Here is a 15,729-nt window from a genome sequence, read left to right on the forward strand (position 1 = left end):
TTTTTTAAATTTTTATTAACATATAATGTATTATTTGTTTCAGGAGTACAGGTCTGTGAATTATCAGGCTTACACAATTCACAGCACTCACCATAGCACATACCCTCCCCAGTGTCCATAACCCAACCCCTCTCTCCCTCCCCCACTCCCACCAGCAACCCTCAGTTTATTTCATGAGATTAAAAGTCTCAATCCCATCTTGTTTCATTTTTTTCCTTCCCTATCCCCCCAAGCCCCCCACTCTGCCTCTCAAATTCCTCATATCAGGGAGATCATCTGATAATTGTCTTTTTCTGACTGACTTTGCTCAGCATAATACCCTCTAGTTCCATCCATGTCATTGCAAATGGTAAGATTTCATTTCTTTTGATGGCTGCATAGTATTCCATTGTATATATGTGCCGGATCTTCTTTATTCATTCATCTGTCAAAGGACATCTAGGTTCTTTCCACAGTTTGGCTCTTGTGGACATTGGTGCTATGAACATTGGGGTGCATGTTCCTCTTCAATTCGCTACATTTGTATCTACAGGGTAAATACCCAGTAGTGCAATTACTGGGTCATAGGGTAGCTCTATTTCGCCTTTTTGAGGAACCTCCATGCTGTTTTCCAGAGCGGTTGCACCAGCTTGCATTCCCAACAACAGTGTAGGAGGGTTCCCCTTTCTCCGCATCCTCGCCAGCATCTGTCGTTTCCTGACTTGTTAATTTTAGCCTTTCTGACTGGAGTGAGGTGGGATCTCATTGTGGTTTTGATTTGTATTTCCCTGATGCTGAGTGATGTGGAGCACTTTTTCATGTGTCTGTTGGCCATCTGGATGTCTTCTTTGCAGGAATGTCTGCTCACGTCTTCTGCCCATTTCTTTTTTTTTTTTTTTATTTCTTTTCAGCATAACAGTATTCGTTGTTTTTGCACCACACCCAGTGCTCCATGCAATACTTGCCCTCCCTAATACCCACCACCTGGTTCCCCCAACCTCCCACCCCCCGCCCCTTCAAGACCCTCAGGTTGTTTTTCAGAGTCCATAGTCTCTCATGTTCACCTCCCCTTCCAACTTCCCTCAACTCCCTTCTCCTCTCCATCTCCCCTTGTCCTCCATGCTATTTGTTATGCTCCACAAATAAGTGAAACCATATGATAACTGACTCTCTCTGCTTGACTTATTTCACTCAGCATCATCTCTTCCAGTCCCGTCCATGTTGCTACAAAACTTGGGTATTCATCCTTTCTGATGGAGGCATAATACTCCATAGTGTATATGGACCACATCTTCCTTATCCATTCGTCCGTTGGATTATTTGTTCGTTGGGTGTTGAGTTTGCTAAGCTCTTTACAGATTTTGGATACTAGCCCTTTATCTGATATGTCATTTGCAAATATGTTCTCCCATTCTGTCAGTTGTCTTTTGGTTTTGTTGACTGTTTCCTTTGCTGTGCAAAAGCTTTTGATCTTGATGAAGTCCCAATAGTTCATTTTTGCCCTTGCTTCCCTTGCCTTTGGTGATATTCCTAGGAAGAAGTTGCTGCAGCTGAGGTCAAAGAGGTTGCTGCCTGTGTTCTCCTCAAGGATTTTGATGGATTCCTCACATTGAGGCCCTTCATCCATTTTGAGTCTATTTTTATGTGTGGTGTAAGGAAATGGTCCAGTTTCATTCTTCTGCATGTGGCTGTCCAATTTTCCCAACACCATTTGTTGAAGAGAATGTCTTTTTACCATTGGACATTCTTTGCTTCTTTGTCAAAGATTAGTTGACCATAGAGTTGAGGGTCCATTTCTAGTCTCTCTATTCTGTTCCATTGATCTGTGTGTCTGGTTTTGAGCCAATACCATGCTGTCTTGATGATGACAGCTTTGTAATAGAGCTTGAAGTCTGGAATTGTGATACCACCAACTTTGGCTTTCTTTGTCAACATTCCTCTGGCTATTCAAGGTCTCTTCTGGTTCCATATAAATTTTAGGATTATTTGTTTCATTTCTTTGAAAAAATTGATGGTATTTTGATAGGGATTGTGTTAAATGTGTAGATTGCTTTAGGTAGATAGACATTTTCACAATATTTGTTCTTCTAATCCATGAGCATGGAACATTTTTCCATTTCTTGTGTTTTCCTCAATTTCTTTCATGAGTACTTTATAGTTGATCTTTTGCTTGGATAATCTATCCATTTCAGTGAGGGGGGTGTTAAAGTCCCCTACTATTATTGTATTATAGTCCATTTGTTTCTTTGATTTTGTTATTAACTGGTTTATATATTGGCTCCTCCCAGGTTAGGGGCATAGATTAGATCTTCTTGTTAGACAGACCCTTTGAGTATGATATAGTGTCCTTCCTCATCTCTTATTTTAGTCTTTGGCTTGAAATCTTATTTATTTGATGTAAGGATTGCCACCCCAACTTTCTTTTGATGTCCATTAGCATGGTAAATTGTTTTCCACCCCCTTACTTTAAACCTGGAGGTGTCTTTGGGTCTAAAATGAGTTTCCTGTAGACAGCATATTGATGGGTTTTGTTTTTTTATCCATTCTGATACCTTGTGTCTTTTTTTTTTCCTTTTGAAGATTTTATTTATTTATTTAACAAACAGGATCATAGGTAGGCAGAGAGGCAGGCAGAGGGAGAGACGGGAAGAAGCAGGCTCCCTGCGGAGCAGAGAGCCCAATGTGGGGCTCGATCCCAGGACCCTGGGATCATGACCCGAGCCGAAGGCAGAGCTTTAACCCACTGAGCCACCCAGGCGCCCCACCTTGTGTCTTTTGATTGGGGCATTTATCCCATTTACATTCAGGGTAACTATTGAAAGGTATGAATTTAGTGCCATTGTATTGCCTGTAAGGTGACTGTTACTGTATATTGTCTCTGTCCTTTCTGGTCTACTACTTTTAGGCTCTCTCTTTGCTTAGAGGACCCCTTTCAATATTTCCTGTAGGGCTGGTTTGGTGTTTGCAAATTCTTTTAGTTTTTGTTTGTCCTGGAAGTTTTATCTCTCTCCTATTTTCATTGACATCCTAGCTGGGTGTAGTATTCTTGGCTGCATGTTTTTCTCGTTTAGTGCTCTGAATATATCATGCCAGCTCTTTCTGGCCTACCAGGTCTCTGTGGATAAGCCCACTGCCAATCTAATATTTTCACCATTGTATGTTACAGACTTCTTGTCCTCGGCTGCTTTCAGGATTTTCTCTTTGTCACTAAGACTTGTAAGTTTTACTCTTAGATGACAGGGTATGGACCTATTTTTATTGATTTTGAGGGGGATTCTCTGTGCTCCTGGATTTTGATGCTTGTTCCCTTTGCCATATTTGGGGAATTCTCTACTATAATTTGCTTCAATACACCTTCTGCCCCCCCCCCCCCTTTTCTGGAATCCATGTTATTCTAATATTGTTTCATTTTATGGTATCACTTATCTCTCGAATTCTCCCCTTGTGGTCCAGTAGTTTTTTTTCTCTCTTTTGCTCAGCTTCTTTATTCTCTGTCATTTGGTCTTTTGTATCACTAATTCTCTCTTCTGCCCCATTTATCCTATCCATTTATCCTAAGAGCCTCCATTTTTTATTGTACCTCATTAATAGCTTTTTTAAATTTCAGGTGGTTAGATTTTCGTTTTTTTTATTTCTCCAGAAAGGGCTTTTATTTCTCCAGAAAGGGATTCTCTAATATCTTCCATGCTTTTTTTGAGCTCAGGTAGCACCATGAGAACCGTCATTCTGAACTCTAGGTCTGACATATTACCAATATCTGTATTGATTAGGTCCTTAGCCCTCAGTACTGTCTCCTGTTCTTTTTTGTGTGTGTGGTGGGTTATTCTGCCTTGTCATTTTATCCAGATAAGAATACATGAAGGATGGGACGCCTGGGTGGCTCAGTTGGTTAAGTGGCTGCCTTCGGCTCAGGTCATGATGCCAGCATCCTGGGATCAATTCCCACATCAGGCTCCTTGCTTGGCAGGGAGCCTGCTTCTCCCTCTGCCTCTGCCTGCCACTCTGTCCGTCTGTGCTCGCTTGCTCTCTCTCCCTCTTTCTCTGACAAATAAATAAATAAAATCTTTAAAAAAAAAAAAAAAGAATACATGAAGGAGAGAATAAAATACTAAACGGGTGGCAAATACCCCAGAAAAATGTACGCTAACCAAATCAGAAGAGACCCCAACTGGGGGGAGATGAAAGGGGGTAAAAGAAAAAAAAAAAATATATATATATATGTATTAGACTGGTGAATAGAACAGAGCCACCCCCTTGATTTTAGGTGTATTCTGGTCTCTTAGAAGAAACTACCTCCCAAAATTTTAAAGAAAGAAAAAATATCTATATCTATATATCTATATCTATCTATCTATCTATATATATATATATATACACACACACACACACACACACACACATACATACAAAAATAAGGGTAAACATGATAAAGGGATGGAATATGACTGTAAAGATGAAAATTTAAAAAATATTCTAAAAAAGGAATTGATAAGATAAGTTGGTTAGAAAAAGAAAAAAAAGAGGTGAGAATATAATCAGGCTGGAGACTAGAACACAATCATATGCTAGATTTAGGGTATATTTTGATCTAGTAGAGGAAATTGTATCCCAAAATCTTAAAGAAAAAACCCCTGTATTTATACAAAAAAATAATGTTAAATACAATGAAGGGATAAAATATGACTATGACAAGGAAAATTTTAAAAGATTTTTCTAAAAGGTATTGATAAGATAAAATAGTTTTAAAAAATTAAAAGAGGAAAGAGGAAATGTTAAAATAATAGAATAAGAAAAAAATAAAATTAAAAAATATTAACTTAGAAAGGTTAAAGGATCATGGAAAAAAGACATGAATTCTATGCGTTGCTTTCCCCTAGCTCAGAACTTCTTAAAGTTCGGATTGTGTGCTCCGCTGCTCCCCCACTTGCCGGGAGCTGGCCCCTCCCTCTGCTGTCTATCTTCCCGTGGCCTCGGATTCACTTCTCTGCACGTCCTACCTTCCAAAAAGTGGTTGATTTTCTGTTCCTAGAATTGCTGCTCTTCTTCTCTTCTATCTCCTCCTGAGTTTGTGGGTGTTTGGAATGGTTTGATACCCATCTAGCTGATCTCCTGGGACCTGATGCTGTTTCAGTTTCCTACTCCTCTGCCATCTTGCTTCCTCCCCTGAGTTCAGTTTTGCATATAGTGGAAGGTAGGGAGTACAACTTCGTTCTTTTGCACCCAGATATCTGGTTTTCCCAGGACCATTTATAAAAGGCTATTCTGTTAATGCTGTTGGTACTCTCATCAGAAATGAACCAGCCGTAGATGTATGGGTTTCTGTCTGGACCCTCAGCTCATCTGTGGGCCGCATGCCCAGCCTTGTGGTCGTATGCCCTGCTCTCACCACTGTAGCTTCAGAGTACATTCTGGAACAGGACTTTGAGTCCTCCAACTTTGTTCTTCTTTTGCACATTGTTTTGGCTATGTGGGACTCATTGTATTTCCGTATGGATTTGAGGATTGGTTTTTCCAGTTCTGCAAAAAAGCTAGCTGGAATTTTGACAGGCATTCTGTTGAATCTGTAGGTAACTGTGGGTAATTTCAAAACCATAAAATAACAAGTCGTCTATCCATGAACCCAGGATGTCTTTCCACGTATTTAAGTTTTTAATCTATTTGACAGTGTTTTCTAGTTTTCAGGATACAAATCTTTCATCTCCTTGGTTGAATGTAGTCCTACGTCTTTTTTTTCTTTTAGGTATTATTGTGAATGGAATTGCTTTCCTCATTCATTTTTGGATTGTGTATTTTCTGGGCCATAGAAGCACACCGGATTTTTTTTTTTATCTTGTAACCTACAACTTTGCTGAATTCATTTATTAGCTCAAATAGCTTTCCTGTGGATTATCTGGGATTTTTGTCTATACAGGAGTGTGTCATCTGCAAATAGAGACATTTCTCCTCTTCTTATGTGGATGTCTTGTTTCTTCTTCTTATGTAACTGCTCTGGTTAGAACTTCCAGTTCATTGTTGAACAGCAGCAGCAAAAGCCAGCAAGTTTGTCTTCCTGCTCTTCTCAGGAAGGGATCTCTCAGTCTTTTACTGCTGAGTGTGAGGAGAGCTGGGAGTTTTTTATATAAATACCTTTATTGTGTTAAGGAAATCCCCCTGTATTCCTAGTTTTCTGAGTGTTCTTATCATGAAAGTCTGTTTAATTTTGTCAAATGCCTTCTCTGCATCAGCTGAATTGGTCACATGTTTTTGCCCTTTGTCCTATTAGTCTGTTGTAATATATTCATTTTTGTATGTTAAAGCACCTTTGCATTCCCAGGATAAACCCACCTGGCTGTGGTATGAATTCTTCTCACATGCTGCGGGGTTGGGTTTGCTGGTACATTGTTAGCACTTTTGCATCTGTATTTATAAAGGCTGTTGGTCTATAATTTCTTTTCCCATGATGTCTTTATCTGGTTTCCATATTAGCTTATGGTGGCCTCATGGAATTGAGCTAGGAAGTGTTCTCACGTCTTCAACCTTTTGGAAGAGTGAGAAGGATTGGCATTCATTTTCCTTTAAATGTTTGGCAGAACCCACCATCTGGTTCTGGTCTTTCTTTGTTGGAGGTTTTGATTCCTAATTCAGTCTTCTTATTGTTATTGGTCTGATCAGATTTTCTGTTTCTTCTGGAAATAATTTGTGGGTTTCCATGAATTCATCCATTTCTTCTAGGTTGTCTACATTTGTCATATTATCATAATCATTTTATTTATGTCATCAGTGGTGGTCAATTTTATTGATTTTTCAAAAAACCAACTTTTGGTTTCATTGATTCCCTTCATCATGCCATTTATCTCTGCTCTCAGCTTTCCCATCTCCTTCCACCTCTGGCTACTCCCTTGGTTTGGTTTTGTTTTTTTAATCTGTGTAAATTTTAGGATCAGCTCTTAATTTCTACAAAGAAGCCAGCTGTGATTTGATAGGAATTGTGTGGAGTCTGCAGATCAATTTGGAGAGTGTTTGCCCCTTAACCGAGTTGTCTTCGGTCCATGAATATGGGACACCCATCCATTTGCCTAGACCGTCACTGACTCCTCCCACCATGTTCTGTGGTAGCCAGCATACACATATTGGAGTCTTTGGTGAAAACTTTGGAGGAATCTTTTTGTTAATGGGGCTTCTTGACGTATGGTGGGACATGTCTTTCATGCCTTCACACAGTGAATACAGGAATAGGGCCCCATGGCTATTTCTTACCATATTTTCCAGCCTGTGCGTGTGTTCTGAGGTCCCACCAGCAGCCACCCGGGGGGAGGGGGTAGCAGGAAGAACAGGTCGGTGGGGAACGTGTGAAGGATGAAGGTGGCAGAAAAGAGGAGCCACGACAACTCCAGGGACAAAGCAGGGGCCCCTCGCAATTCTGCACAGGGACAGAAGAATTGTCAGTAAGTTTAACTACTGTGGGAAAACATAGTAGCGAAGTGGATTTTGTCTGGCACGCAGCTCCACAGCCCGCTCACAACGTCAGTGTAGCGCAGTGTTGTCTTGTGTGGTTTGCTTTTTACTATTCGCTCCCACCTGTGGATTTTCCTGTGGGGGGTGGGCATCAAGAGCAGTGACAGAGACTCGGGTGAAAGTGCAAAGTAAAATAAGATGAAAACTGAGAGGGAGACAAACCATAAGAGATAAAGTGAGGGTCTCTGGAGGGGAGGCGGTGGGGAGGTGGGGTGGCTGCGGGATGGGCACTGAGGAAGACAAGTGATGGGATGAGCCCTGGGCCTTCTATGAGACTCACTGACATCTACCTCTGAAACTAATAATACACTCTATGTTAATTAATTGAGTTTAAATACGTTTTAAAAAAGGATAGTCAAAAAATAAAATAAATTTAAAAATAAATAAAAAAATTTAAAAAAGGAAGTACAGATGGGGGGCTCACCTGCGTTAGGTGAACTGCGGGCCGAGGGAGACCCAGTGGGTGTCCTCAGTGGGGCGGGACCTCAGGGTGTCTGCCGTGGGGGCGGGGGGCACAGAACCCGTGACTACACCCTCCAGGGCTAGGGTGCACGCACACTTCCACGCTTTCTCAAAAACCAGGGACTGGGTCCATTGCCACGGTGTGTGCCCAGCCTGGTTGGCTCAGGCTAGGGCTTAGTGTGGAACCTCCAACCCAGTTTAATGAGAAAGAGCCCCTGGGGCCCCACACACCACCGTCCCCCAGCCCTCAGCAGCTGGTGCTGGCAGCATGCCACACAGAGCTGCACACTGGGGTCCATCCAGCTCTGAGTCTGTGTGCGTGTGTGTGTTTGGGCAGATGTGTGTGTACGACCTCAGTGCCCTTCCCCTCCCGCCCTTCCAGCCTGGGCTTCCCCGCAGCGTGTGGACAAGCACCACCTCCCAGCACACAGCGCCCACACACAGAGACCGCCCCAGACATGTTAGCATACTTTTGAGTTCTTATCTCTATGCTGAAAACACACCTTTTAGAATGAGAATGCCAACACTCTGAAATCCAGCAGTGAGATGGACCTCCGCATTCGATCTTTGATTTGGGGAGAAGTTAGTGGATAATGAGGATATTGCTGTTTTCTCTTGCTTCAGAACAAAATACGGTGTCGTGAGTAGCTAGGAATGAGGGCGCTAAGGTGCCTTCCACATTTGGTGCCTGTCACCCCACTTCCACAGAGAGAAACCGCCAGCCCAAAGTATTTATTTTGTGTCATGTTGACTTTAAAAAAAAAGAAAAAAAAACACTGACAGCCCCAGTCCTTGTGACACATCTCAGAATTGCCATTATTTACACGCCTTATTTTCTTATGAGTGTCTTATTAGTTATTAGTTATTAGTGTCTTACGTTTCGGAGGCTGTGGAGCTGTTTCTGCGCGTGCACCAGGCTGCTCAGTCCCGCAATGGAGAGAAGAGAGTGGGCTCCCGACGCGCCGCACGATCAGATTTAATTCATTTCAGCTAAACTTGTATCTTTCGTACGGTTCTTTTATGTCGCCACATTCAAAACGTAGCTTCGAGGCCAAACATTCAGCAGAAATAGGATACATGAGTGGGGCAGTAATGGTCTCGCTTTTTAATATGGAGGAAGATTAGAATTGTATTAAATTATGTGCTAATGGGAAATAAAGCAAAAGATAATAGCGACAATTTACGCCGCTGGAACGTTTGGATTCCAGCACGTAGTTTTCCTATTTATCAACTGGATATTGAATTTCCTTTGAAAACTTGCTTTTAATTATATTAAAATATAGTATAATCTCAAGTATCCCCTCCTAACGTATTAAAGTGCTCCGGCTACAGTTTATCTGCGGAGAAAGGAAGATGCCGGGAGCTCTCCCGGGGGAGCCCCTCAAACTAGAGAAGCTGGGCTGTCCTTGGAGATAGGGGTCCCTGCGGGGGAGGCTGTTCACTGTGAGGACATGCAGGTGAGGTCTCTGTGCTGCCCTTGGAAGGAGACTACCCCACCCGTGCTCGGAGGCCCGTCGCTGCTGCTGTCCCTTGCTCCCGGGGGGTCAAGCCTTGCCCCTAACTCCTTGGGGATCAGTGCGATTGTGGCCCTGCCTTGTGAGACATGTGAACATGTGAGCTGGCCTGGACAGCTGGCAGTCCACAGCCTGCAAGGGGGACCCTTTGAACCCACATCTTGGACTGATCGTTTGGAAGGAGGTGATGTTTCCTATGAAGATTACTGAGAGGATTACTTAGAAATAATCTGGGACAAGTCCGGAGTCTTTTGGGTTTCTTAAATGTTTTCCACAATCGCCTGGGGTGTGTGTTTGGGGTCTGCTATGGGGGGCTGGGGGTGGTCCTGTGATCTCCGTGTGTCCCTGACCCCACACCGTTGGTGGCACCTCTCAGGCGAGGGGGATGGAGGGCAGGCGGGTGGGACTGCTTAACTGGCCTGAACTGATGGGAGGGAGTGGGGAGGGGAGGGGGCCCGGGCCCATGCGGGAGCCCCGGGGCAGGGGGCAGCAGACAGCTTTCTTCCCGAGGAAGTGGGGCACAGGGACCTCGTTGAAGTCCGGCTCCCAACGTGTCTGGACCCAAGCCTCCAGGACCGTGAGCAGTGGACACTCTCTCTTGATGCTGTCTGGACTGAGGCTGGATTGCCTTGGAGTGGGTCCTGCAGAGTAAATTATTAGAAATAGTTCACTGGGAAGGAGCCCACAGCCCACAGCCTCTGCAGGCAAGGAGCCCAGAGGGCAACTATTAGAAATAGGGGCTGGTTCCATTTGATTAAAGCCACACACACCGGGAACTAGGACGGGTGCAGCAGGGGCTGGCCCATCCGGTCAACACACAGTTTCTAGCTTGTGCTCTGAGCCGGCGCACATCGCTGAGCCAGCCGTCCCAGGGGCAGCCTTGTGTGCCGTTGAGGAGTGAGGACTCCGGTAAGCTGTGAGCCTTTAAGCGGGGAAGAACTGGCTGGGCGTGTGCAAGGACGTGGGGGGAGGAGAGTAGCTGCTGATGATGATAAGGACTCAGGGTCTGAGCCAGGGCAGGGGCCTGGGATGAAGGCGGGGGGCAGAGGAGAAGGTGGGAGCACGTGCAGGGCCTGGGGGAGCACAGCCAGGAGAGCACCAGCGGTCTGTCTCCATGTTTCCCAGTCCCTGCCTTTTCCGGGACACCCCGGGGTCCAGAGTCATGACTCGACAGCTTCAGTGGGCCTCGTGGGGAAGGTGGTATGGGCCATGGAAAGGGCCATAGCCCGGGTGTGTCTGGGGAGCTAGCTAGGCTCCATTTTCCAGAAGAGAACACTGTGTAGTTCCAGCCTGAGGAGGAGGCTGGGGCCCTCAGATGCCGGGTGGGCTCACCCCACAGGCCCTCCCCCGGGTGCTCATTCTCATGGGTCTCCCACCTGTTTCCTGCGGGAGTAGGCCTCCACATCAGTGTTTCCTGCATGTTATACATGTTATATTGTATGTGGGCACGTCATGTGGGTGTAGGCATTAGATATGCACGCTACATACGCATATGATACACTGCGATAGTGTCTGCATTTCTTGCGCATGTCATGTGATACATACATTGTATACGTTTGTTACCTGTGGATAGATTCATCGTACACACTGTCTGTGCAGATTACGTATCCTAACAGCGCTTGAATTCCCAGCATGGTTTACACGCACATTGTGTACCACACAGCATAGGACACATGCATGCACGCGCTGTACCTAGTACCTGCGTATGACTCTAATAGTCTTTGTTTTCTGTATGTATAATATGTGTATTATACACCAGATATGCATGTGTGTATGTCCTATGGTGTAACAGAGTCTTTGTTCCCTGCATCTGTGCGGCGACCTTCAGAAGCCAGCTCTGAACTGGGTCTGAAACAGAAAGTGTGGGTCAGCAGGAAACAGGGATGAAGCCAGAGGCTTCTCTAAGGAATCCTGGAGTCCAGACACTTGGGTTTAATAAACCCAGAACTTGGTCAGTGCTGACCCAAGATAGTTTGAAAGGATGACACTTACGGTAATAATGGCACAGACAAGGGAGAACGCTTGAGAGTGTGGTCGTCCAGGAACCCTGCCCAGTGCTTAGCCAGTGTCCTGCTTCCCCATCACATTCAGAGCGCACGGAAGCATGGGGAACATGGCGGGCCCACCTACCCGACCCTCAGAATCACATACCACGTGGTGGCAGAACGGAGGCCCGAACCCCAACAAGCCCATGTCTGGGAGTCAGCATCTCGTGCCCCACTCAGTCACCTCCCTAGCCAGAACCCAGTGACCTCCGCGATAGTGAGTCCCAACAACTCATCCAGGCACAGTATACGTCCCACCGAACCGAACCATTTTTTCTGTATTGGATAAACTCTTACCATTCAGAACCAAGTATCTGTGATGAAAGGTCAGGACATCCTGGTTTAGTCCTCCTCTTGACTGACCGATGGCCCCAAGAAAGCTTCCCCCTCTCCCACTGGGAGACCAGCAGGCGGCTTTGGGCTTTGGGGTTCATAAGTCGGCCTATAGCCCATTGGCATCTGGAGGAATATTACTAAGTAAATACGAGGTGCTACTTTGTAAACTTCTTAGCCGGAGCCACAATACACAAATCTGATTGAAATGTAACTCATTTCCCCCACAAACCGTGTATCTGTTGAACACCACAAAATCTTGCTGTCCAGAGGCTGATGCATCTACCCAGCGATGCGTATTTGGCCGTGTCGACTAGAACAACTGGGAGTATCAGAGTCGGTGCTTCTTCATAGGCGCGTGATTCAGAGCAGTCAGTATGGTATGAAAATAATGAGTACCCACTCAGATGCCCAAAAATGGCCCCCGGTTACCAGATAAGACAGTTCTGCATGGGGTGTCCCACACGTAAGTAAGGGTTTGGTTGCTGTCCCCACCTCGTCTTAAATGGCTTTCTGTGCTCTCTCAACAGACCAGCAGTACTCATGGTCCCCAACGCAGCACTTCAACGAAGGAAGATATTCCCCTGCTCCTAGGAATATGAAGGGGCTCCCTGGGGGCCGGACTCAGGCACAGCTGTGTTCAGGCCACACCTGTGGCCTGGCGGCCCCCGAGGACTGCGAGCATGAGCTCCTGCACCATGGGCAGGAGGGGAGGCAGCCCTACCTGCTCAGCCCTGTGGAGAGCTGCCCCATGGACCACCACCGCTGCTCCCCCGGGAGCTCTGTCCACTCCGAGTGCATGATGATGCCCGTGGTGCTGGGTGACCATATGTCCAGCAGCACCTTCCCCAGGATGCACTACAGCTCCCACTATGACACAAGGGACGATTGTGCCGTGTCCCACGCCAGCACCAGGGTCAACCGCATCCCGGCCAACCTTCTGGACCAGTTTGAGAAGCAGCTGCCTCTGCACCGGGACGGCTTCCACACGCTGCAATACCAGAGGACGTCCACGGCCACTGAGCAGCGCAGCGAGAGCCCAGGGAGGATCCGACACCTCGTGCACTCTGTGCAGAAACTCTTCACCAAGTCCCACTCCCTCGAGGGCTCTTCCAAGAGCAACGTGAATGGCACCAAGGGCGACAGTCGGGTGGAGGACCAGCACCATGGCCACCACCCGAAGCACGGCAAACGGAGTAAAAGCAAGGAGCGGAAGCCAGAGGGCAAGCACAGGTCAGGCACCAGCAGCTGGTGGAGTTCCGACGACAACCTGGACAGTGACAGCACCTGCCGCACGTCCAGCGTGGCCAACAGGCACCACGTGGACCACGTCTCCCACTGCTACCCCGAGGTGCTCCCGGGCCCCTTTGGGGATCTGTCCCTGAAGACGTCCAAGAGTAACAGTGACGTCAAGTGCTCGGCCTGTGAGGGCTTGACCATGACACCCGACACCAAGTACATGAAACGGAGCTCCTGGTCCACACTGACCGTGAGCCAGGCGAAGGAGGCTTACCGCAAGAGCTCCCTGAACTTAGATAAGCCCCTGGTCCACCAGGAGGTCAAACCATCCTTGAGGCCGTGCCACTATCTGCAGGTAAGGGGCCTTGGCAGTGGGTGTCGTGCATGGGTGGGCTGGCCTGCTCCGGGATGGCTTCTGAGTGGCTCCTGGTCCCCTTGAGTCCACAACCCTAAAGCGAGCAGGCCGTTCCCAGGTGCCTCTAGTGCCAGATGATGTAGCAACAGAGAAGAGGTGCCTTTGCATAGAGGCAGCTGGCAGGCTACCGGGGCTCTCTTGCAGGACCCGGGAGCAGCGGCTCGAAGTCTATAAGAGGCTGGAGCACGTGGTCAGGGGCAGCACGGACCTGGCCCTCCGGGGTGGGTGTCACCCACTCTACCCAGGGCCAGAATAAACGGAGGTGGGCGGATGGCGGCTGGGCATCCTGTGGATTGCCTTTCTGTGACCCCGCACCTCTGCCTGCCCATCACGCCATGGCTGAGCACACCCGGGAAGCTTCCACTTCGTTCACGGATGCCTCTGCTGTGACTTCCAGGAGCTCACACAGCTGTTGGCAAAGCTTACAGGTGTGAAGGTTTTCTTCAATATATATAGAATTTGTGTTAAGATCACAGTCCTCCGTACATGCTGAAGCATGAGTGATGCTTCTTCTCAGTGCTGGCCGTGTTTCCGGGCACTCGGTTCCTGGCACAGACAGGTGCCTGCGACCCTTTCCAGCAGGCGGGCGGGCACCGAGATCCAGGGCCCATCCTGGCACATTGTCTGGAAGCCGGCCATTCTGTCTGGAAAGGAAACACCACCCAAATTGCTTTCACAGGCAGAGTTACTCCAAGGTGCAAATTGATAGCTGGGTGAAATACTTTTATAGCAATGGGGGAGGTGTAAATGTTGCTTGTGGTCAGCGAGCCCCAAACCTACACAAATATAAAATGTCTACCTGCCCCCATCTAGAGGAATTAGGCAGACTCAGGGTGCACTCAGGTCCTGCCTGGAGAAGCAGGCTCTACTGCTGCTCGCTAAGTGTGCCCAGACCCTTCTCGAGGAAGCTCCCACTGCCATGTTGGGCCCCTAGGTGGCTGCCTGCAGAACCTGCCCCTTTCCAGGACGTGGGTCCTGGCACACGCCCCCATGCGGCCGCACACCCTGGCGCTTCTCCTGCCTGTTCTTCCCATGACCACACACGCTATCTCTGTCCTCCAGCCTCTGTTCTGAATTCCTTTTAGTCATGGAGGATATCAGCCCTTACAAAGACAAATGTGTACTAGAATGACCACACACGCTCACCATGCATTCAGGGAGGCTCGGTTCCAGGCCAGTCTGGTCGCCTCCATGCATCACCCCAATCCCCTGTGGCTTAGGTAGGGAGAAATCCAGCCTCCAAGTAAGCTGGTTTGAGTTTACCTCTAAAAGACCCCCATTGGACTCTTGGCCTTAAAACATCACTGTGCTCCCTGCCTCGGACACTAATCATCACAATCCTGTAGGGGTTTCACAGATTCAGTCAACATTCCACTTTCCCGACTTCTCACGACATTTTTTTTTTTTTTTACTTATTAAGTTAACATATAATGTATTATTAGCCCCAGGAGTATAGGTCTGTGAATCATCAGGCTTATACACTTCACAGCACTCACCATAGCACATACACCACCAAGGTCCATCACCCACCCACCCTCTCCCTCCCCCCCACCCCCAGCAACCCTCAGTTTGTTTTGTGAGATTAAGAGTCTCTTATGGTTTGTCTCCCTCCCAATCCCATCTTGTTTCATTGTTTCCTTCCCTATCCCCCAAGCCCCCTGCTCTGCCTCTCAACTTCCTCATCACTAAGATCATATGATAATTGTCTTTCTCTGATTGACTTATTTCACTCAGCATAATACTCTGTAGTTCTATCCACGTCATCAAAAATGGCAAGATTTCATTTCTTTTGATGGCTGCATAGTATTCCTATATATATATATATATATACATACACACACACACACACACACATACATACACACCACATCTTCTTTTTTTTTAAAGATTTTATTTATTTATTTGACAGACAGAGATTACAAATAGGCAGAGAAGCCGGTAGAGAGAGAGGAAGGGAAGCAGTCTCCCCGCTGAGCAGAGAGCCTGACGTGGGGCTTGATCCCAGGACACTGGGATCATGACCTGAGCCAAGAGCAGAGGCTTTAACCCACTGAGCCACCCAGGCACCCCAGCACACCACATCTTCTTTATCCATTCGTCTGTCGATGGACATGTAGGTTCTTTCCACAGTTTGGCTCTTGTGGACATTGTTGCTATGAACATTGGGGTGCACGTTCCTCTTCAATTCACTACATTTGTATCTTTAGGGTAAATACCCAGTAGTGTGATTGCTGGGTCATAGGGTAGC

The 15,729-nt window shown here is 46.9% G+C and overlaps 1 protein-coding gene across 5 annotated transcripts in view; it reads left to right on the top strand.

The window, feature by feature from the left end:
- The window catches only part of DLGAP2 (DLG associated protein 2), a 783,049-nt gene that overhangs the window by 652,914 nt on the left and 114,406 nt on the right, over positions 1–15,729 (top strand). For all 5 annotated transcript variants that reach the window (XM_047713358.1, XM_047713386.1, XM_047713367.1 and 2 more), the window contains one exon: positions 12,358–13,421. In XM_047713358.1, coding sequence (XP_047569314.1) covers positions 12,358–13,421 — 1,064 coding nt within the window. The remainder of the gene's footprint in view (positions 1–12,357; positions 13,422–15,729) is intronic.

Source organism: Lutra lutra, chromosome 2 (genome assembly GCF_902655055.1).
Source record: "Lutra lutra chromosome 2, mLutLut1.2, whole genome shotgun sequence".
Lineage (NCBI taxonomy): Eukaryota > Metazoa > Chordata > Mammalia > Carnivora > Mustelidae > Lutra > Lutra lutra.